Source organism: Schistocerca nitens, chromosome 3, assembly GCF_023898315.1.
Source record: "Schistocerca nitens isolate TAMUIC-IGC-003100 chromosome 3, iqSchNite1.1, whole genome shotgun sequence".
NCBI lineage: Eukaryota > Metazoa > Arthropoda > Insecta > Orthoptera > Acrididae > Schistocerca > Schistocerca nitens.
The window spans coordinates 797,530,970-797,555,123 of record NC_064616.1 but is presented as its reverse complement, the minus strand read 5'-3'; the positions used below and the strand labels follow the sequence as shown (position 1 = coordinate 797,555,123).

The 24,154-nt window shown below is 40.6% G+C and overlaps 1 protein-coding gene across 1 annotated transcript in view; it reads right to left on the bottom strand.

The window, feature by feature from the left end:
* Positions 1–250: 250 nt before the first annotated feature.
* The window catches only part of LOC126249431 (mucin-5AC-like), a 307,175-nt gene continuing 283,271 nt past the window's right edge, over positions 251–24,154 (bottom strand). The window contains exon 18 of the mRNA XM_049951084.1: positions 251–8,048. Coding sequence (XP_049807041.1) covers positions 6,517–8,048 — 1,532 coding nt within the window. The 3' untranslated portion in view covers positions 251–6,516. The remainder of the gene's footprint in view (positions 8,049–24,154) is intronic.

Below are 24,154 nucleotides of genomic sequence, written 5' to 3'. Positions count from 1 at the left end.
TTATTAACAGTCAACCAAATTTAGTTTCATTCTGCTGCCAGAAATAATTTGTGCGCACTTTTAAACTCAAATAAAAACATTTCTTACATTTCCCTTCCCCCCCTTTTGGACTCATACACAGAAACTACCAAAAATAACATCACAAAAGAAATAAAGTATATAAATCCTGATAGTACATGGATTACAAACACGAGAAAATTAATTTCTTTCAAGAAAGATTAGAGAAGTATCAAAAGGTGCATGTGTTTTATTGAAAGTAAAAATAAATGAACATTTTTCAAGTTTTTGTAAAAATATTCCTACAACATTGATATCTCTATTTATTTTCATAAATATTTTGCATGGATTAAAATGTTCTCACTTTGTACATTAAATAATACAATTTCCAAGCAATAAACAGAGATCAAATGTATGACCCCAACACTGTTATCAGTTCTTGTAATTACTAATTTAATTGAAAAAATGTATAAGAAACACATTTAAAATATTAACACACAATTATTTGCATCTGGGCACTCCAAAATCTAAACTTTTATTTATATATATATATGTGTGTGTGTGTATGTATATCTATATATAAGTATATACATATGCACACAATTATACATACAAATATTACAGTCTGAGTAAAATAGTTTTATCACTCTGAAAAATGACTGGCAGGTAATAAATAAATACTATCTACAAATGCCCAGTTCCATAAATTAAAACACAGTTTCTACACTGTTCCCAATGTACAATGTGGATAAACACATTTAGCTTGGACTTGCAGTTACCCGAAATACAAAACACCGTACATTATCTAGGCTTCAAATTTGGCGAGGCATGTTCCACAAATCTTATATTTACAGAATTTTCATAGGAACCAATAATTATATCAATTACATTTATGCACACATGGAATTGCTGCAGTGTACAACAACATTCATACAATTATATCAGATTATTAAGTGTGAACCAGAAAAAAATATATTTCATTGTACAGCCAATTTCTCTAAGCACTTGAGTGAGCTTGCAAAATGATATCTTATGCAAGTGATCTCAGTCTTTTGCCAACAGAAAGGGGACTCACTTACACTGAAGTAATTGAAAGAAGGCTGATGACTAATGATCAATTAAAAAGTCTTAAACTTCTAGAAGTGGGATGGCTGTGCATTATACAGTACTAATTTCTAAATCACACTCGCCTATTTAAGCAGTGCATTTGTGTCTCGTTATCTGCTTTATATGCTGCCACAAACAAAATTAAATGTTGCAGGGATAAATAATTTTAAAATCAACAGAGGTTTGGTTAGGAGGATGCACCATTTTCATTCTAGCTATACAACCTGTTAATCAAGTTAGTTATGTGAAGTGGTCTCTACTACCACAATAAGTGTGTTAAAGCACTTATAAATATGAACTTATAAAATTAAATGATGGCATCACCAACAATGAATTAAATTAAATGATGGGATTACCAACAATGAATTTCAACTAAAAACTGAAAAAGTTTCAAAAGTGAGAACACTCAGGAATTTCTTATTTATGATAAATATTTCTGCACTACAGCACATATTGAACAAACTATTTGGAGAAACACAACACTTTTACTACATAATGAAAGGCCAATGCCCTCCACTACTTACTACCCAGGAAGGGAAAAGTGTTCTATATATAAACAGGCACATCTCCCATCATACTGACAAACTGAACTACCGCAGAATTATGAGCAGCAAATAATTAGTCAAAATACTACAAATAACCTGTCTTAAATATTTGTGATCACAAAGTTTATAATAGAGACATAATCATTTCACTATGAAACAACACAATAGTGCATTAAAAATGGTGCAACCTTCTCCTTACCACAGAAAATTAAGTGTGCCTCTCATTGAAAAATCATTAACTACATACAACAAATAATGTAAAAATGACCACATATTATATTACCTCATGGATTACTTCTTGTGCAGTATGTAACACTGGGTACTTAAACACTGTAGTAGCAGTTCTCTACACGATATACAAACAAATGTACAAGGTAAAAACAGTGTCATCAGTCTCCAAACATTTACCTCAGATTTTACATCAGTGGTCTGGTAATCCTGAATATCAATCACTTAACTGGCTACTACTGATTTCAATATGTGTAATCAGGAAATACATTTTCTTGAAAGTAAAGAAAGAATTTAATACATAAACTTAAGTAACAATATTACACAGCAAAAATCACAACACTTTTGCATCACATTATTATATAATATATATTAGCTCCTGTTCAGAACCAGAGTACATAATTTCAGGAGCAGTAAGTGTTACATATAAATCATTCTGGCTCCTCTGCCAATGCCTCATATACTTTTGTACTTAAAAGATTCCAGACATTTTGCAGCATTTTCTTTTATTTAAGAAATAAAATAAGAAAGTATTCCAAGAATAATTACAAAGAGAGGAGAACATAAGAAGCTAAATTTACTGGGGAAAGGGGGGGGGGAGATCTATAAAATCAACAACCACAGTAAATAAACAGACTAAAAAAATGTGAACGGCATAAATTGTGATTGGCATTTGGATTACTCCACTTTCTTACAGAGTGAATGTGGTGTACTAATAGTATCTACATTCCTGCAAAAGACTGCTGAATACTGAGAAGAAGATGCTGTCAAGCCTGTTACACTGATGAAGTTTTACATTTACGTGAACTGAATGTTGCAGTGCTACAAATACAACTACAGAGGAATATCTAAAAATGAGTTAGGACATCAAATTTGTTCCCCATGACTGACACAGTATATCATAAGCACACAAAGACAAAACCAGCAGGTTCTAAGCCAAACAATGCTATTAATTTCAAACTGGATAAATTCATCTCTTGTACACTTTTCCTCATTTAAAATTATGTCACTATTGATGTTTTTAACATTTAGTGTGACTATACACTCTGGACATGAAACGGTGAAAGCAAAAATTCACCAGCTGTCTCTGGATTTAAGTAAGTTAGTGAAGATAAAATAAAATACATTTTTGACATATGAGTACAGGTACTAGGCATCCCTATGAAACGATGGCAAAACACTGTATGTTTAGTTTTAATGCAATACAGGAGACAAATATTTAATGAGCATGGACAAAGGTTTGGGTCTAAATGTTTGACTGCCATAGTTAAATAACACAATGCAAGTCATCTTGATACCTTCAAAGTGCAACATGTTTTAAGGATGAACTTGAAACCTTTCTCCATAATATATTTAAACAATGCTGCAATAACTGCCAAAAAAAAATTCAGTTACTAAGGAAACACCCAGTGGAGACAGAAGTAATATTTTTGAAACTTTTCCCTTGCCCATAATGAATATAATGTAACAGAACATGTCTGATGGTTTTGATATACAAAAGGAATGTTCAAATTTTATGTTCCATTGACATCTAGGCCTTTAGAAGTAGAGAAATAGCTCGTATTGGGCAAGTGGAAAGAAATTCACCACAGTCGCATTTAAAAAACTACTTTGACATTTGTTTGAAGTGATTTAACATAAAAAATACAAAACCTCAATGAGGATGAACAGAAAGGGATTTAAGCCTCACTTCTCCTGAGTACATGTCCAGAGTCTTCACCAAAGGAACTGTAATAATTTGTTTTCAATTTGAGGGAATCATCTTCAAAAATAATCATTAAATATCTTAAAGATAAGCAACTATCATCACAGCAATGATCCAAAGAATTCGCCATCAGTTGCATAGCCACTTAGTTAGGAGAAAGGAACCACTATTATAAGTTCATTTGAATGTTTTCACTACTCCAACTATGTTTGACATGATCAAGAATGTGGAACACGTACCTTAATTTTTTATATAACTTTTATTTGTCTAGATCACAAGTTTATAAAATGATATTACTGGTCTCGGTTGTGATAGTAATCATATTAGATACAAGGTTGAGATTTGGGCAGTGTACATCTCTGATGTATTGAGTAAGATCAAATTTTGTGAAAATGTTTTGCCAGTCTCCATACGAGCTATGTTTACCATAGGGCTTCCTCTCACAATCTTGTGAGACAAACATATTTCCACTTTAACATGTGAAGTATTTCTACCATAGTGTTTGTGTGCTTGTGGTTCAGGATTACATGCAGCATTTGCTGTGTGACCTCACTGATTTTTGCATAACCCTCCACTTAACGCTAGTGGATGATTAATTATTCTATCAAATCATAACATCACACCGTAAAACATAACCATGGTTCTTTACATTTTACAGTGTGCTGGTTTATGTTGACAAAGCAATTTAATATCTACCAGCATTAAATCAAGCAGTATAAAAGATCAATGAGGTCGCGCAGAATAAACAAGGGCACAGCTAAAGCTATGTTTTGTGTGATATTGATCTTTGCAAAATGCTTGATTTAACACTGGTAGATATTTAATTACTCTGTCAAAGCACACCATCACACTGTAAACTGTAAACAACCATGATTATGTTTTACAGTGTGGTGCTATGAACTGATAAAGTAATTAAACATCCACTGGTGTTAAACTTAGGGTTATACAAAATTCGATGATGTCACACAGTATAAACAAGGGCACAGTAACGGTAGCATGTAACCCTTAACCTGAAGCATATGAGCAATATGACAGAAACACTTCACAAGAGAACAGATGTGTGTGACACAAGATTGTGAGAGTAAGCCCTGTGGTGAACATAGCTCATCTGGATCTGGGTTAAGTCAACCAGAAGAAACTTAAAACGCCATCTTACTCGACACATCAGAGAAGTGCACTGCCCAAATTTCAACACTATATGTAAGATCCGATGACTGCTAGCACAATCAAAACCACTAATACTTAATAAATTGCGATCTAGACAAATAAAAGATATATTTATTTTCTCTACTCTACATTACAAAAAAGAACAATATTCAGTACTTTACAATATTAATTAGATTGCAGTAGAGATAAATAATCTATGCCTTTGAAAGCATAGAAAAACGTATACATGTTCAATTTATTTAATAAAAGATGGGTTCTTCTTAGCTTGGGCTATAATGTTCTGTCCTTTGAATAGCCACTTTTGCATGATAGAACAGGCTGACTATGCTGAACAGTGATTTAACCAATATGGACAAATAACTGATATATGCATAGAGTTAGTTTTTTTTACCTTAAAGACAATCTGTTTAATTCTCTTGTGTATCATTTGACACCATATTATTCCTTCTGTGATAAAGCTACAAAATGATTTTTTACAACTGATATGAATGTTTGAGTATTCATCTTAAAGAAAATATCTGAGTGGCTTTATTTGAAAACAACATATAGGCCACAAATTACAGTATGCTGAATGGGAGGGGTACAGTACTGCACTTCAGCACCACCCTCATGTTGTATGTCCAAAATGTGACTATTGGATGGCACATGTATGTACTCCTCAATATAATTGTCTTAAACTCTGAGCAAAAACCAAGGAATGTGATGACACACAGCTTCCAGCTCTATATTCCATCTGCTGTTCAAACAATATTTGTAACCTGTAGGCAAACTTTCTCTAGATACAGAAACTATTCTCTATCGCATGCAATATGGACATTTTGTATGAATCTCATAAAACCTCAGCACTAATATTCTGCCTAAGAACAAAGAAGACAAAACCTGATCCAGAAGTGACATCTACCTACACAGTCATTTGTATCTGTACTAGCACTGCAACAAAACAGTTATGGTAACAGTGTCTTACTGGAAGTTCAGGAATCACTCCACATGAAACTATTGATAATGACTAGATTACATTCTGGAAACAAATATAAAACATGTTTCTCACCCACTGCAAGAACACCGGTAATACTTAAGTTTTAAAACCAACTTATTATTAACTGCCATTCACATAAGAAATAACAATGCTACAAAATGCCAAACAGTGAGCAGATTCGCAAACATGGGTTCCAGCATTAATGTGTGCAGTTTAATGTTCACCCATGTGATTACCTCTCTCTCTCTCTCTCTCTCTCTCTCTCTCTCTCTCTCAAACACACAAACTTCCCTGTTGAATCAAACAAATCTAAGTAAACAGTGTAATACCATACTTTCTACACAAATATGGCCAGCATAGATGACATCATTATTTGAAACGTTAGCCATAATATGTTTTCAAGAATTAAATATTGTTCAGTAATGTACAAATTGCCAATAAAATAAAAACAACAAAACCTGCAGGTTTTCATTGCTGGAGCATAATATTTATGCAAAAGATTGGTTTTACACTTTAGAGCTGTTAAACGAAGCTTGACTGACTGCCTGTCACAGACTTCCTCACAGATCATAGGTGGTCAATTTTCACTATTAAAATAAATACTGATTTATGTTTTAGAATAGTGAAGAATTTGTGCTTAAATGACATTTTTATAGAAGAATGTACATTATAATGAATTTATTCTAAAATAATGACTCAACTTAGCAAAAAGTTGACCAATTTGAGCTGAGAATGGAAGTCAGTGGTGCATTTGCAAAGGTCAGCAAAGGCTGTGTCATGCTTTGCAAAGGTCAGGATGTCAATATACTTCTTACAGCCTCATCTAAAGCAGCATCACCATTTCCACTGCTGTCTTCTTCGATACCACCACCATTAGTAATAACAATGGTAGAGTTCCTATTTATGAAAGGATCTGTTTCACCACTATACTCAATGGACACTGGAGAATTAACACAAGAATTCACAACTGATGCTGTAGTCCTTTTTTGACACTTAAGAAGCTTTGTACTTCTCTCTTCCGAAAATAATTTATCTTCAGCAACTTTCCTAGAATATTTGTGATCTATTTCTTCAGAGTTTACATCTACCGGCAGGTTGAGTACACTCACATCACTCACGGCACCAACACTCGCAGATGGTAATTCGTAGCCGTCTTCTGAGCGTTGCAGATTCAGTATGCTATCGATAGCACTTTGTACTTGAGCATTTAAAGCATCATTTTCTTTCTCCTCCTCTTCCTCCTCCTCCTCCTCATCATCATCATCTTCGTCGTCATCGTCATCATCATCGTCATCGTCGTCGTCATCATCATCATCATCATCGTCCTCATCATCATCGTCCTCGTCATCGTTTTCCTGTTCACTTTCACAAAAACTCCTATTTCCACGTATCACATTAGACAGTCCTTTAATACGTTCACTGACAAAATGAGTATCATGTTTGTGGCGTTTTCTTTTGTGCACAAAAGTTGTGGTACTGTCAGTGGTATCACAGATATCTCGCCTGTCTTTCTTTTGCACTTCAACATCACTACTTAAATTGTTCACAACACACTGGCTCAAATACTTCAATGGCTCACTCTCCCCAGCCACTCTTTCTCTAGAGCACCTACTTTTGAGACCCCCCGACACCACTCCTAACTTTTTCTCCCAGTTTGGATCTTCTGGAATTTCAGTATCTGAAGTAACAGATTTAGGAATATTGTGGTTATAGAGATCACAGAGTTCACCATTTGATGCACTATCACAGGACTTTTGCACTGTGTCCATATTTTCAGAGTTAGGTTCACATTTTAACGCATCTGTAGAAATGTTCTGAACACTATCGTGAGTCCTGTTGTACTCAGGAGTCCTACAATTCAACGGATCTAAATTTTTTAATCCGTGTGACACGTCATCATCAGCTTCCATTTTAATATGGCGGCAGCAACTGTCTACATTCTCATTTTCTTCAGATTTTACAACAACAGTGGTCTCCTGAAGCGCACACGAAGATTGAGAGGTGGGACAAAATACTCCTAGCTCCTTTTGTATTTCTTCCCATTCATCATAATTCTGATCTACCTTCGGAACAAGTGCTGATGTAGACTGCTCCACTGGCATCGCTTCATCACTGTCTATATCGAAGTCCAACTTTTCCTTCTTTATGACAGTGAATTTGTCTTCTTCCAACTCTCTCTTTATTGATTCATTTTTCATGACATCCTGGATGACTACTCGCACATCTCTAATGTCAGCTAAATCGGAATTCAGATACCTGCAGCTCTGGCTATCAACTGCAGGCTCAGTTTTCAAAGCTGTTACATCTGCTGTCACTGGTTCTTCTGAAAAGAAGTAAAATTTTATTATCTACCCAGAATTTTTTTGAACAAACATAATATTTTCATTGGTACTATCATGTACACAAAATGTGAATACAAGACAAAAGTTTGTATTAGCAGCTGCCTATGGGATTTGTGGAAGAAACACACGCTTCAGTTACCGTCAGTGTAAAATATTAGATATTTTATTAATAATGGAACTGCGATTTAACATGGACAGTGAAAAGGATTTTTTGGACCAATTTCTGTTGTAACTGGGCTTCTGGAAGAAACACTGAAACAAAAATTTGGTTTATTCTGTTCAAAATTACTTTAGGATTGACAGCTACAAAGGGAGAAGTGAGGGGAGGTTCATGCAAGAGGAACAGCAACACTCACGAGACCAATACCCACACAGCAACCGTGTAGTGTTGCTAAACGCCCACCCCCACCATTACAATATTACATTATGCACTATGCTTCAAGCTTTAGGTAGTTTGATGCCTTACGGGATAGTTTGTTGTGTGCTAAGATTGATTGTTTTGTTTGTTTTCATTTCTTACAGCTGCGGGGCCATTAGCATTGTATGCTGTGATCACTGAATGATGCCAGAGGCAAGTCTGTAAAATGTTGTTAGGAGAAAATCTCAACACTGCTTTCCTGGACAGGGGATTGCTGCACAAGGTCAGCAGAGAGAGATGTTTTGTGCATTATGTTCCTGCACTGGCAGCAATTATTCTTAATGATGTTCCTAGCTAATCTGTTGCTGACAAGATGCTGACATGTAGTGATGTCAAAGTAAATGATAATCTTAAAATGGTGGAGCTTACAGAACTAATCTCTCTCCACAAGCAATGGTTCACAAGATATGAAACTGACAAGCTGACACACACACACGGACACACAGTCATTAAGCTGCCACTTCATCACTGCCATTTCGACCCAGCAGAATTGATATGGACCTAAATTGAAGGTCATGTTGCAATAATAATTATTTAAGAAATACTCTTTCTACAATCCAAGCACTCACCAACAAAGCTATTAGAAAAGTCACCACTGAAGAATGGAAGAAAGAAGTCCATCATACATAGCACATCCATGTAAAAAATATGTCAGAATGAAGCTATTTTAGAAAATTCCATAAAATAAATTATCATATCATTTAACAAAAACAGTGGCGGTCATTTCAAGCACTGAGTTTTTTTCACTGTCATTGCAGAAAAAGATGCACAGTTGGATTAAGAAGAATATTTGTTGGATGGTTGGGGGCCAAAGGTACTATGCTTGATGAAGCACCAGCACCGCCGCCAACCCATCCCGATCGCCACACCATACCATACCATGATCATGGCAATGGGCCAAACACCAGGGGAAGAAGACAAAGAAAACAGGAAACAAAATCATAAAAAATACCAGACAAAATGTGGAAAAGAGGAGAAAAACGTGGCTTGTGTGGAAGCAAGGCCAAAAGCCTCCCAAACCAATGCCAATGTTAACCGAGGGACTCCAATTGTGGAATGAAATTCAGGTACTTAAATCTGGGAGGAAAAACTACTTTCATGAAGAAAACACAGGACGGACATAGCCATAAGACGGTCATCCACTAACATCCGGAACAAGAAAGACGGGAGGGCATTATTAGTGCGAAGGGCAAAAGGCAAAGGCAGTCCAGCAAAATATGGATCTTCATGACAGGGGCCCTGCAAATACAAGGGGAGCGGAGGGCAGGCCTCATCATGGAGTAAAAAATCAGGGGTCAACCTGGTATGACTGATACAAAGAAGACAGAGGATGGTATATTCCCACTGCGAGAGGGGGGGTAGGGGGGGGGGAATGGCATGTGGTGGGAGTCCCCACGATCACATACAGATTATCAGACAGTGGGGTGGGCCACAAATGAGGTCACGGATTGAAGAGACCAAGGGGAGTCTGGAAAAAACACTGGGCAACTGCCTGAAAACCACTCATCGAGCCCATGCATACCAAAACCTGGGTGAGGGAGGGCTGTTTAATAAAGTAGACGGCCTAATAGATTGTCATCAGTTTTGCAGTAAACATCCCACACATGGAAGGCAAGAGATAGTGTTCTGTGCCAACAGAAGACATGAAGGCATATCCCACATGATCAGCAGATTGAGAGCTGTCAGCGTAAAAAACAAATAGCATCCCAAATCTCCTGTAAGAGCGGGTGGAACAAACAACAGAACCACTGCGGCAATGGAGACTTTTGGACACTGGAACAGATCCATCAGAATCCTGGACCAAGGAAATAACCAAGGAGGGAGAGTGGGAGTGTTTCAGAGAGAACATGGAAAACAGGACAAAGAAGGAAGGTGGCAATTGTAGCACAGAGAGAAGCGAGGCAGAGCCCAGCCAGTGAAGCCACCCGAGGTCGGGCAGTGGGTGGGTGACATTTGAAAGCCGCAAAAAGAGGTGCGTACAGGGAAAGAACGGATAGCGATGGTATCGGAAACAAGGAGCTGGGCCTACCAAACTGAAAGAGGGCAGGGGGGGGATCCCAACATTAGTCAGAAAACTATCGACAGGGGAAGCGCAGAAAGTTCTGGTGACCAAACGGATACCACGATGGTAAACCAGGACCAAGTGAGCAGTGTGGAAGGGGTAGCTGAGTCATAAACTTGACGACCATAGTCCAGACAGAGAACTAAGGCCCGATAAAGGCGGAGAAGAGTCAAATGATCTGTCCCCCAAGAGGTGTGGGCAAGGAAGTGATGGACATTTAGTTTACAAGAAAACAGCTAATCTTCAGAGGGCAGATATGGTGCACCAAATAAGCTTCTCGTTAAAAAGAAAACCCAAGAAACAGAACTGAGGGGCCATGGTCAGGTGCTAGGTATCGAAGTAGGGTTCTGGACAAGGACAGACCATTGTACAGCAACAGAAATGCATTATTCACGATTCAAGGGGTGGAAACTGAAAACCACACGAGTGTGTCAACGGGGAAGTGCATCTGATAGCAACCTGGACCTATCACTCCACGGGGGATACCAACTGGGAACCAGCCCAGTTACAGAATTAATGCCATTCTAATGGTCTGCAGAGGGCTGACAATGTTGCCAACTCTATCTAGGGACAACCTAGTGGGGCAGGAACTGGTGAATAAAAGTTGGAAGATGGATGCAAAGACCCCACTCGTGCAGTGTATAAATATGTGATGGAGCCAAGCCATGTTGTAGGCCTTAAGAAGATAAAACAAAACCCCGACAAGATGGCAGCGCTGAGGAAAGGCTTGCCACACTGCAGTTTCCCATCAAAGCAAATGATCGATCAGAGATTGTTCCTTCTTGAAAACCACACTGATACGGAGATAAATGGTCCCAAGATTCAAACAGAGCAGATAAGTCACCATCCAAACAAATACACAACTGGCCATTAAAATTGCTACACCACAAAAATGACGTGCTACAGACGCGAAATTTAACTGACAGGAAGAAGATGCTGTGATATGCAAATGATTAGCTTTTCAGAGCATTCAAACAAGGTTGGCGCCGGTGGCGACACCTACAACGTGCTGACATGAGCAAAGTTTCCAACCAATTTCTCATACACAAACAGCAGTTGACTGGCGTTGCCTGGTGAAACGTTGTTGTGATGCCTCGTGTACGGAGGAGAAATGTGTACCATAACGTTTCCAACTTTGATAAAGGTCGGATTGTAGCCTATCGCGATTGCGGTTTATCGTATCGCGACATTGCTACTCGCATTGGTTGAGATCCAATGACTGTTAGCAGAATATGGAATCAGTGGGTTCAGGAGGGTAATACGGCACGCCGTGCTGGATCCCAACGGCCTCGTATCACTAGCAGTCGAGATGACAGGCATCTCATCCGCATGGCTGTAACGGATCGTGCAGCTACGTCTCGATCCCTGAGTCAACAGATGGGGACATTTGCAAGACAACAATCATCTGCACGAACAGTTCAGTTCAATGACGTTTGCAGCAGCATGGACTATCAGCTCGGGGACCATGGCTGCGGTTACCCTTGACACTGCATCACAGACAGGAGCGCCTGCGATAGTGTACTCGACAATGAACCCGGGTGCACAAATGGCAAAACGTCATTTTGTCTCATGAATTCAGGTTCTGTTTACAGCATCATGATGGTCGCATCCGTGTTTGGCGACATCACGGTGAACGCACATTGGAAGCATGTATTCATCATCACCATACTGGCCTATCACCCGGCGTGATGGTTTGGGGTGCCAATGGTTACACATCTCGGTCACCTCTTCTTCACATTGACGGCACTTTGAACAGTGGACGTTACATTTCAGATGTGTTACGACCCGTGGCTCTACCCTTCATTCGATCCCTGCGAAACCCTACATTTCAGCAGGATAATGCACGACCACATGTTGCAGGTCCTGTACGGGCCTTTCTGGATACAGAAAATGTTCGACTGCTGCCCTGGCCAGCACATTCTCCAGATCTCTCACCAATGGAAAAAGTCTGGTCAATGGTGGCCGAGCAACTGGCTCGTCACAATACGCCAGTCACTACTCTTGATGAACTGTGGTATCGTGCTGAAGCTGCATGGGCAGCTGTACCTGTACACACCATCCAAGCTCTGTTTGACTCAATGCTCAATGGCCAGGCATATCAAGGCCGTTATTACGGCCAGAGGTGGTTGTTCTAGGTACTGATTTCTCAGGATCTATGCACTCAAATTGCGTGAAAATGTAATCACAGGTCAGTTCTAGTACAATATATTTGTCCAATGAATACCTGTTTATCATCTGCATTTCTTCTTGGTGTAGCAATTTTAATGTCCAGTAGTGTAACTTAAAGGGGATGTTGGTCAGACTGATTGGCCAGTAATTATCGAGGGATGACAGATTTTTACTGGGCTTAAGAACAGGAACCTTAATACTGTCCCTTCACTGAGATGGAAAAACGCCTTGCAGCCAAGCACGGTTGAACACCCGGAGGAGATACTGTCGTTGTGGAGGACTGAGGCATTGAAGCAACTGGTTATGAAGGGAATTGGGGGCCAGGGGCTGAATTGTGAGAAGAGGAGAAGGCTAGAAGAAGGGTTCTGCATGATACCGTTGCCGTCACAAAATGGGCCGCAAGGTACTGCGCAAGAACTGATGGACCCTATAAAGGCCATCCAGAAAGACAAACCCTTGGATGGAAGACTGCCACTGGGACTATGGAGGGTACATAGTGTAGTCCACAACTGTGACGAAGGGACAGAAGAACCCGAGGAGGAAACAAAGCGTTGACAATACACCAACTTGCTCTGTTTGAGTAAGTAATGGGCACTGACACAAAGACATTTAAAGGTAAGAAGATTGGTGGAGGACGGATGCCACTTAAGGCATTGCAAGGCCCAACGGTGATCACAGATGGTGATGGATATGACAGTGCTCCACCACAGGATCAGCTGGCAGCAAAAGGAGCCCACTAAGAGGAGGCAAATAATTGTATATGACATGCCATGGATGACTTCATCTATACAATGTGGCAAAGAGGAGTGAAACATAATCTGGGCGATACAGAGAGGCCAATCATCATGATGGAAAGCCCAGTGAGGTAACCTGGACATAGAGGGCAGGAAGGGGATGAGAGAATCAACAGGAAGTGGTCACTATAGCAGAGGTCATCATATGGCAACCACTGTAATGAAGAAAGAACAGGAAAGGAAATGCGTGAAAGGTCTATGGCAGAGAAAGTGCCTTATGCAACACTGAAATGGGTAGGAAACCATCATTAAAAAGGTACAGGTCATGGTCTGCAAGAAACTGGTCTATGAGGAGACCCCAACTAGACTAGAAAGCACTGCCCCACAAGGGGTGACGGGCATTAAAATCTCTTGGGAGGAGGAGGAGGGGCAGTGCTCCACCACAGGATCAGCCGGAAGTGAAAGGAGCCCACTGAGAGGGGAGAAGGAAGTTACGGCAGTGGGTGTAGGTGGTCTGTCAGGAACAAGACAGAGATTGTAAACAATGACCACTGAGTTCAAGAGAACCTGGACAATTGCTTCCAATTTTATATGAAGGGGGAGCCATGTACTAACAACGTCTGTATAGGCCAACATGCAGACACCACCCGAAGACCTCAAATGGCCAATGACAGAAAGTGCGGAACCCACGAACGGTCGCGGAACCCACGAACGGTTGGAGAGTGAGCATCAGCAAAACAAGATTCCTGAAGGACGACACAAGCAAACAAGATTCCTGGAGAACGACACAAGCAATGGAGTAAAAGGAAATAAAGAATTGCAACTCTGCAAAGTGATGGTAGTATCCACTACAATTCCATTGAAGAAGTGCAGAATGGAGATCCAAATGGAAGGCGAATGGGCTGAAACTGGTCACGTCCCCAGGTCACCATCCACCACTAACAAGGAATATGTACATGTATAAACAGGAGGTCTGATTCAGGTTGCAAGGGGGGAGTTGATACCTCAGGAGGCACCACAGGGCCTTGTCCAAGGACTTTTGTTTTTGTTTTTCTTCTTCTCTTCCTCTTCCTCCTCTTTCGTAGGTCAAGGAGGGCAGGGCCTGGAGAGAGAACAGGCTTCAGCAAGATCTGGAACTGAGAGAAAGAGTGGGTGACCTTGGGTCACAAGGACTGTGGGTCCCACAGCTGGCTTATGGCAGCAGGCCTCCAGTCTGAGAGATGTTGGGGGTGGGGGCTCCTTAGAGGGGCACCCATCACCGGCAGATGCTGAAAAAGGGGAACCTCTCCAACGAGGTAAGGGGAGTGGTACCCGGAGGGGACAGTGTGGGAGCCGCAGAAGAGTGAGACAGGAGAGGGGGCAGGACTAAGGTACTGAGGAGGGTGAAAAGATGTGACAGAGACAAAAGGTAGATACCACAGACACAATATGAAGATGGCCATATATCTGATGAGCCTCAGTGTAGGATGAACGATCAAGGGGCTTTTATTCCTGTATCTCTTCTCCTTCTTATAAACCGGACAATCTGGCAAGCGAGACGAGTGATGGTCGTGACAATTAATACGCCTGAGTGGCAGAAGACAAGGGTTTCCCCTCATGGAGCGGGTGTCCACATTCACTGCATAGTGTGTGCAAAACAATCAAAAACATTTTATGGGTGACGGGATATACAGCTTCACATCACACTGGTTAACACACAAGGAAGGGGTGGAAGGGGGGGGGGATTTTCTAGATTTTTTTCCCCAGATTTCCCGGTTAAAAATACAGTTTTTTCCCGGGGGAAAATAAACTTTTCCTGGGTGCAAATAAACTATACCCTGGATGAAAGGGCATTTTTTTTCTGTGTTAAGTGACAAGATTCTTATCAATCCTTTACATGGTAAAGGTTTTCTACACCAGCGTAGAACTTTCTGGAACTTTAGGAAATTAAACCCAGCAAAAAACAACACATTTCGGAAACATCTTTAATGCGCAGCAACATGTACACTACATATTTTAGTATTATGAAGGTATAAATGCAAATTCTGTCACGTACAGTATGGTAGTTTCTGAATCGCTGAAATTGAGATTCTGATGCGCTTTTCTCAGATAATCATAGCTCATGTCACGATATCGCCAGCCAATGACAGCAAATATTCAGAACATTGGACATGTGATGTACTCTGCCAATAGCAACTTCACTTTAGTAGTGTGAACACACAACTAGGAAAAATTAATGGTTTAAATTTATATACATATATATACAGTATAGCTAAAAGAAAAGCTAAGCTCTTGCATTAAATATTGGTCATCAAAATTTGTTTGCTGTTTTTCCTGAGAATGCGATCAGGCAGGATCCTAACAGCACATCTTAAATTGCATCATCAGTTGAATATCTCCGACAAACATGATTACAAATTTCACTACTGTGCACTCAACATTTTGTGGGTTACCTGGTTGAATAAATGTTCCAGCAAGCATTTTTTCATAGAAAAGTCAATTACATGTGAAAGTGCACAGCCGACTTCCTTCCCCATCCTTCCCTAATCCGATGGGACCAATGACCTCACTGTTTGGTTTCCTCCCTTTAATCAACCAACCAACCAACCAACCAACCAACCAACCAACCAACCAACCAACCGTGTGAAATTTCTCAAGAACTGAACTCGAACCGATTTGGAAATCCACTTCTGGTTGTCTGTTCTCCAATCCTGCAGTCGATTTTCGCTCCCATGTAAACACAACTGGTTTTGAAATGTGCTTGGGCTGTCGGGTTTCATTTTATTTTTAAAAATGTTCAGGTGATATGGTCAGAGTTGCTTTTTGTAGAGTGAACAATAAGCAGAAATGTTAGATTCACTATTTAGAACTAGTCTAATTGAAGAGAAATAGCGACTGTGCTGACTAAATAGCTGTTTTCCAGGTGCCGTAGTTAACTGCGCGAGCAAATCAACTTCAGACCTTAACGTGCAAACACGACAGCGAAAAACAGTTTCTGAAATTCTGTTTTCGTCTTTCGGAAGATGAGTCGCATGTAAAAATAGTGATTCAGAGCACAGGACATGTGATGTAGTCAGCCTATAGCAACATCACTGTTAAGTTGTTCGAACACACAAATAGGCAAAGTTAATGGTTTAAATTAATGTACATAGTGTAGCAATACGAAAAGCTAAGCTTTCACATATAACATTTGTCTTTTTCTGCATGTGTAGCAGTTTGATACATCACACAAATGTGGCAGTAAAATTTAAAGTAATGGCATAAATGTCCGGTTTTCTGGGTTCAAAATTCTTCAAAGTGGCTGGCCCTCAAAGTGTTAAGCTTTAAATTAAAATCAAACACTCTGTGAGTTAAGAAATTCAAAGCACGTTCGCACACATAACGTAACTCAAAATGCGTATAATAAAATGTACTTTGAAAGTAATGCTTTTCAAACGATCAGTCGCAATGATGCCACACGTCCCAAAAGATAATAACGCGCACTTGAAATTCCACAAATAGTAAAATAAATTGACTGCCTGTGTGGAAAAGATTAATTAATACTCGACTGCCAAAAACCCGGAAATAAAATAAAATCAGAAAACAAATTAATAACATATTGTCGCAGAAAAAAGCTGAGTAGCTCTGTGATGTAGTGGTTATGATACTAAACTGTTGCATGGAGGGTCATGAGTTCAAAACTCACCTAGATTGTACAATTTTAATTTCTATATTCAGTTCGAGTACATTCTAGAAGTATCCACAAATGTAAATAATCATTGCACTGGAATGTTCTGTAGTTGTATATATATACTCTATGTGTCCTGGCCAGAGGCAGTTTGCTCCGCACTCTTCTATGTGCAAGTGCTGAATAAAACCTTTGTTAAGTGAAGTTACTGTTCGTCAGTCTTCTAATAACACCTCCTTCTACGTAACATTATTCTGGTGGAGATGCTGGTTACTGGAACTTGTTATAGCGCACATTATCGACGACACAGTGGCTCCCATCAGGCCACGACAGAGCCGCCGTTTACATGGCAAGAAACCCGACTTCAAGCCATATTCAACAGAACACAATCTATCAGACACAGAAGAAGAGGAGGATGTTATGATGACAGCAACTGTGTACCACCACATGGGACATCCTTCTGGGTTCTCTGGTGAAGATGGCCTAGATCCAAACAAGTGGCTTAAGGTATATGAGCGTACAGCCAAATTTAACAAATGGGATGACATTGTGTGTTTGGCTAATGTATTTTCCTACTTGGGAAAGGAGTGAGACAGGGTTGTAGCCTCTCCCCGATGTTATTCAATCTGTATATTGAGCAAGCAGTAAAGGAAACAAAAGAAAAATTCGGAGTAGGCATTAAAATTCATGGAGAAAAGGTAAAAACTTTGAGGTTCGCCGATGACATTGTAATTCTGTCAGAGACAGCAAAGGACTTCGAAGAGCAGTTGAACGGAATGGACAGTGTCTTGAAAGGAGGATATAAGATGAACATCAACAAAAGCAAAACGAGGATAATGGAATGTAGTCACATTAAATCGGGTGATGCTGAGGGAATTAGATTAGGAAATGAGACACTTAAAGTAGTAAAGGAGTTTTGTTATTTAGGGAGTAAACTAACTGATGATGGTCGAAGTAGAGAGGATATAAAATGTAGACTGGCAATGGCAAGGAAATCGTTTCTGAAGAAGAGAAATTTGTTAACATCGAGTATAGATTTAAGTGTCAGGAAGTCGTTTCTGAAAGTATTTGTATGGAGTGTAGCCATGTATGGAAGTGAAACGTGGACTATAAACAGTTTAGAAAAGAAGAGAATAGAAGCTTTCGAAATGTGGTGCTACAGAAGAATGCTGAAGATAAGGTGGGTAGATCACGTAACTAATGAGGAGGTATTGAATAGGATTGGGGAGAAGAGAAGTTTGTGGCACAACTTGACTAGAAGAAGGGATCGGTTGGTAGGACATGTTTTGAGGCATCACGGGATCACAAATTTAGCATTGGAGGGCAGCGTGGAGGGTAAAAATCGTAGAGTGAGACCAAGAGATGAATACACTAAGCAGATTCAGAAGGATGTAGGTTGCAGTAGGTACCGGGAGATGAAGAAGCTTGCACAGGATAGAGTAGCATGGAGAGCTGCATCAAACCAGTCTCAGGACTGAAGACCACAACAACAACAACAACAACAACAACAACTTGGAGGGCACTGCCAAGCAATGGTATGAGAACAACGATGAGAAGTTCATTAACTGGGAAGTATTCCAGGTGGAACTGTGCAAGTATTTCGGTGACACACAATGAGAGAAGTGCGAGGCTGAAGATAAATTGAAGTGCAGGGCACTGTGTCCAGGAGAAATTACAGCATCATACATTCAAGACATCTTGGACCTGTGTAAAATAGTGGATCCTAGAATGAAGGAGGAAGATAGAAGATAAGGTTGCACATCTCATGATGGGTTTTGCTGAGGACATGTATCAAGCTCTACTCCTGACGGAGGTTTCAACAGCAGACGAATTCATAAAATGGTGCCAGTATATCGAGACAATGCATCAAAAAAAGAATTACATGCAAGAAGTTTGACTTCCAAACATTGTATCGATGTATGTGATGGAGGAAGCAACTGATTTCACAAGTGTTCTTCGTCAGATAGTTTGAGAGGAAGTTCAGAAGGCACTTGGATTGCACGATGAGCAAAAAACAGAGATGCTTCAAGAGGTCACAAAGGAGGAAGTAGAAAAGACATTGAACCCAATCTCTCGTCCTTCATTTCCCTTTAAAACGGTGAAAAAGTTGAGACCCAGGCGGAGCTACGTTCCTACAATGCCACATGAAGAACCTGTTTGGGCACCAAAGAAGACTGACATCTAGAGGACCCAGGATAACCAACCAGTACGTTTCCACTGTGGACGACTGGGACATGTGGTGCACTATTGTCGAGAAAGGCGGTGGATATTTGATGACGGCCGTGCCAGAAGATCTTAGCTGACGTCAACTCCGGGACGACGAAGATGAACAGTAAGACGTAGGCGCAGAATGATGTAGGTCACCATCGCCGCAAGCCAGCCGCTAGAGAGGACGTTCCCCAACACGCCAATCAAGGTCTCCATCGCTGTTTAGGAGCTCCAGCCGATCACCTAGCTGCTGTAACCAGGAAAACTAAAGGGTACGACCTTCCTTGGAGGTGAGGCTGCCGAAAAGAAATATCCTCTGCCGTCAATCACTACAAAAATGATAGAAAACTACGTCAATACCCTCATGGATGGCCAACCAGCCCAAGCTCTTGTGGACTCTGAAGCATCATACCCAGTCATTTCGGAGAAGTACCATCACCAGTTGCAGAAAACTGTATTCGTCAACAACAAAATATCTCTACTGAAGGTGGCTAAAAGGAAACATGATGGGACTTTTTGAAAGCTTCTCAGTCAATTATAGATTGTGGTCGCTCGAAGATTATGCTAGATGAGATGAGAAACCGTGGATAGGAACATGCGGATCCAAGTGTGTGGAAACTATTTGTGCTGGATGAAGTGATCACTCCTGCAGTCAGCACTAGAAAGGTAACTGTCACATGTCATGCCATCCATAAACCCATGGATCTTGTAGTGGAATGTAAGAGAAGCATACCACTGAAGAATAACTTGGTCATCCCAGCCTCTGTCGTCTCGTTTAAGAATGGATTCGGTGAATTGTGGATAGGTAACTGTCGCCAAAAATGCAGATCCTTCCAAGGCGCATGTGCATAGCAAACACTGAGCCATTAATTGAAAAACAGCTGAGTGTCATAGAAACCTCCCATGCCGAGTCTGTCGGCAATATTAGCACTACCACTAAGAGACAAGATCTTCTAGCTCGACTACCACTAGATCTCGCTAAGGACCAACAGGAAAAGCTACTTGTCACTCTTCAAGAGTTCTCTCAATGCTTCAATCCACAGGTGAAGAGCAAACTAGACAAATCGAAGGTGAAGCACCAGACTAGCACTGGAGACCATCAACCAATAACCCAGACAGCATACCGTGTGTCAGCATCGGAACGTCGAATAATTCGCGATGAGGTAGAGAAAATGATGAAGAATCACATCATTCAGTGTTCGCAGAGCCCATGGTAGTCACCAGTGGTCCTTACTAGGAAGAAGGATGGCAGTTGGCACTTTTGTGTTGATTACATGAAGTTTAATAAGATAGCTAAAAAGGACATTTACTCCCTTCCACACATTGATGATACTTTAGATTGTCTGAAGGGGGCTAAGTTTTTCTCAACCATGAACATGTAAAGGGAATACTGGCAAATCGAAGTAGATAAGGCTGATCGTGAGAAAACTGCACTCAGGACCCCTGAGGGCCTACATGTGTTTAAGGTAATGCCGTTTGGTTTGTGTAATGCACCAGCAACTTTTGAATGGATGATGGATAATCTTCTAAGTCACCTGAAGTGAACGATGTGTCTTTGTTATTTGGATGACATTATAGTGTCCTCCAGAGACATTTGATGAACATATAAAAGGAGTGAGGGCCGTTATTAAGTGACTCCAACAAGGCGGACTGAAACTTTAGCCAAGAAAGTGTCTCTTTGGAGCAAAATAAATCAAAGTACTTGGACAACTTGTGTCAAACAAAGGTGTGCGGCCAGATCCAGAAAAGGTGAGATCTATAACAAAATTCCTGATTCCTGAAAGTATTAGAAATGTGAGAAGCTTCCTCGGATAATGTTCTTATTACCGTTGTTTTATCAAAGACTTTTGTATCAAAGGCAGGCCACTTCAAGAGTTGTTAAAAGCTGATGCTAAATTTATCTGAGGTGCTGCTCAACAAAATTCTTTCGATGTGCTGTGAAAATCTCTGATGACTGGCCCTGTACTTGGTCTGTATGATGAGAGAGCACCTACAGAACTATACACAGATGCTAGCGGGTATGGGATTGGTGCTGTTCTGGTGCAAATTTCAGATGGAAAAGAGAAAGTTATAGCCTATGCTTCTAGGACACTTACAAAGCCGAGAAAAACTACTCAACTACAGAAAGAGAATGTCTTGCTGTGATCTGGGCCATGTGCAAATTTCGACAGTATCTCCAAAGAAGGCCATTCACATTTGTTACAGACCATCATTTACTTTGTTGGTTGACAGGTCTTAAGAATACAACAGGACAACTCACCAGGTGGGCACTACGTCTTCATGAGTATGACATTACCATAGTGTACAAAAGTGGAAGAAAACACCACGATGCCGACTATCTCTCAAGAAACCCTGTGCAAGACTATCAAGACTTCGATGAAGATAGTGACCGTCTCGCTGCACTCCAGGATCTCTCTGCTGAGCAGAAGGACGCCAAGATCTCAAATTATGCTTGCCTTAAATCGGTCAGAGGATGTGAAAGGAAAATTTAAGGTAGTTAATGGATTACTTTGCAAGAAAAACTTTGATCCATTTGGAAAGACGTGGCTAGCAGTGATTCCTAAACACGTGCGCTTAGATGTTCTACAGAAATTCCATGACACCTGAGGCCGGACATTTAGGATTTATTAAGACATACAATATAATCTGCAAGAGACTTTTCTGGCCAGGTTTATTTAGAAGTGTCCATAACTATGTGTCGCACTGTCGAGAGTCCCAGAGGCGAAAGGCAGTTCCTCAGAAACCACCTGGCTCACACCAATTCCACCAGCCGAAACACCTTTCCAGCGTGTTAGGATTGACCTCCTCAGATGATTTTCAATGTCTGCTAGTGGCAATAGACGGATTATTGTTTGCACTGATTACCTGACATGCTATGCCATTACAAAAGCCGTGGAAACAGCCAAAGCGTTTGAGGTAGTCAAATTCATCATGGAAGACATTGTATTAAAACACAGTGCCCCAAGGTCATTAATTACGGATCGAGGGAAAGTTTTTCAGTCGAATCTTGTGACACAGATAAACCGTCGGTGCAACGTTACTCATCACACGACGACTGCCTACCATCTGCAAACTAAAGGGCTTACGGAACGCCTTAATAAGACCTTGGCCGACATGCTATCAATGTTCTTCAATGTTGAGCAGAGCAATAGGGATGAGGTGCTACCTGTTGTGATGTTTGCCTACAACACTGCCAAACAAGACACCACAGGATTTACGCCATTTTTCCTGGTGCATGTGCTTGAGGCGACTATGATGATGGACACTCTGTTTCCGTTACATCCTGATGACGTGGACGATGACTACATCGGCCAGGTGTTAACCAGAGCTGAGGAAGCTCGGCAGTTAGCTCGACTCTGCACGCTGCAGCCTCAAGGAAATGATCGCCAAAGGTATGACGCAAACCACTGCCCTGTTATCTACTGACCTGGTGACCTCGTCTGGATCTTCACTCCTGTTCGGAAGGTTGGTCTCTCTGAGTTCTTCAGGCACTACTTTGGACCTTATAAGGTTGTAAGACAGTTCTCTGATGTTACTTATGAAGCTGAAGATTTCGACCCCGACACAAGGCGACGAAAGGTCAGAGATACAGTCCACGTCCTTCGAATGAAGCCCTATAAGGATCCTACAACCCAGGATAAATTCGAAGCTCCAGCGACAGGCAACAAGCGGAAAGGTGACTAAGAGCATAGTAGCAAAAGAACTTCTAAGAAAATCACCGCCAGGGCGAGAATCAGTCATCAGGAGTCAGAGTATGCAGGACAGATGACTCGTTCCCGGACTAGGAGGACGTAACACCGAGACGCTGTTCTCTTAAGGAGGGAGCAATGTCGCAGAAGAAGCTGAGCAGCTCCATGGTGTAATGGTTATGATACTAAACTGTTGCATGGAGGGTCGCGAGTTCAAAACTCACCTGGACAAAACAATTTTAATTTCTATATTCAGTTCGAGTACATTCTAGAAGTATCCACAAATGTTAAGGATCATTGTATATATATACTGTGTGTGTTCTGGCCAGAGGCAGTTCGCTCCGCACTCTTGCATGTGCAAGTACTGAATAAACCTTTGTTAAGTGAAGTTTGTGTTCGTCATTCATCTAATTACACTTTCTTCTACGTGACAATATTTTAGCCTTCCATAATTATGGAAAGATTTTAATCCTCTTTATTGCTACCGGCCACAGAAATCCGTTTTGTTCTTGAGGGCTGTAAACCAAGAGGAAACAGCAAACGTAAACACGGTTCACGTTGAGACTACCCCTCATCTCACTACAACTCAGAATGCTTTGCGCATGCACAAATCTGGCAGCTTGGGTGTGTCAGAAAAATGTTTCCAGGTACAGTCTGGCTCCTTGTTGCTACTGTTGATACCACTCATGTCTAGTTATCTTGATACAGCTAACAGTCGCACTTGAAGTAGCTAGAAGCGGGAGAAGGTACTGCTCATACGCGACTGAACTGCGCATGCGCAGAAGCCCACTAGCAACTGCTCAAATGAACCTAAAGTTAACCGCTGTGCCATAACGCCCATCAGAAACAGTATGTTGTTATGAAGTATTGAATAGTCTTCATCATAAAGCCCTTGACACATTTTTCTGTTGGCAGACACTTGTGTGTGTGCTGTGTTTTGTTGCTGTAAATGGCGCATTTCCTTTGCAACTTAAGTTATATATATTTCTTTTCCTCGTATATGTTTTATTGATGCAGTATTATATTGCGGTAATGGGCTAAAGTGTAATTCTTTGTTAGAGTATCAGTTCTTACCAGTAAAAGCTACAAAATTTAACTGAAAACTAAAACAATGAAAAATTCCCGGAATTCTTAAAAATTCCCAGGTTTTTCCCAGTTTTC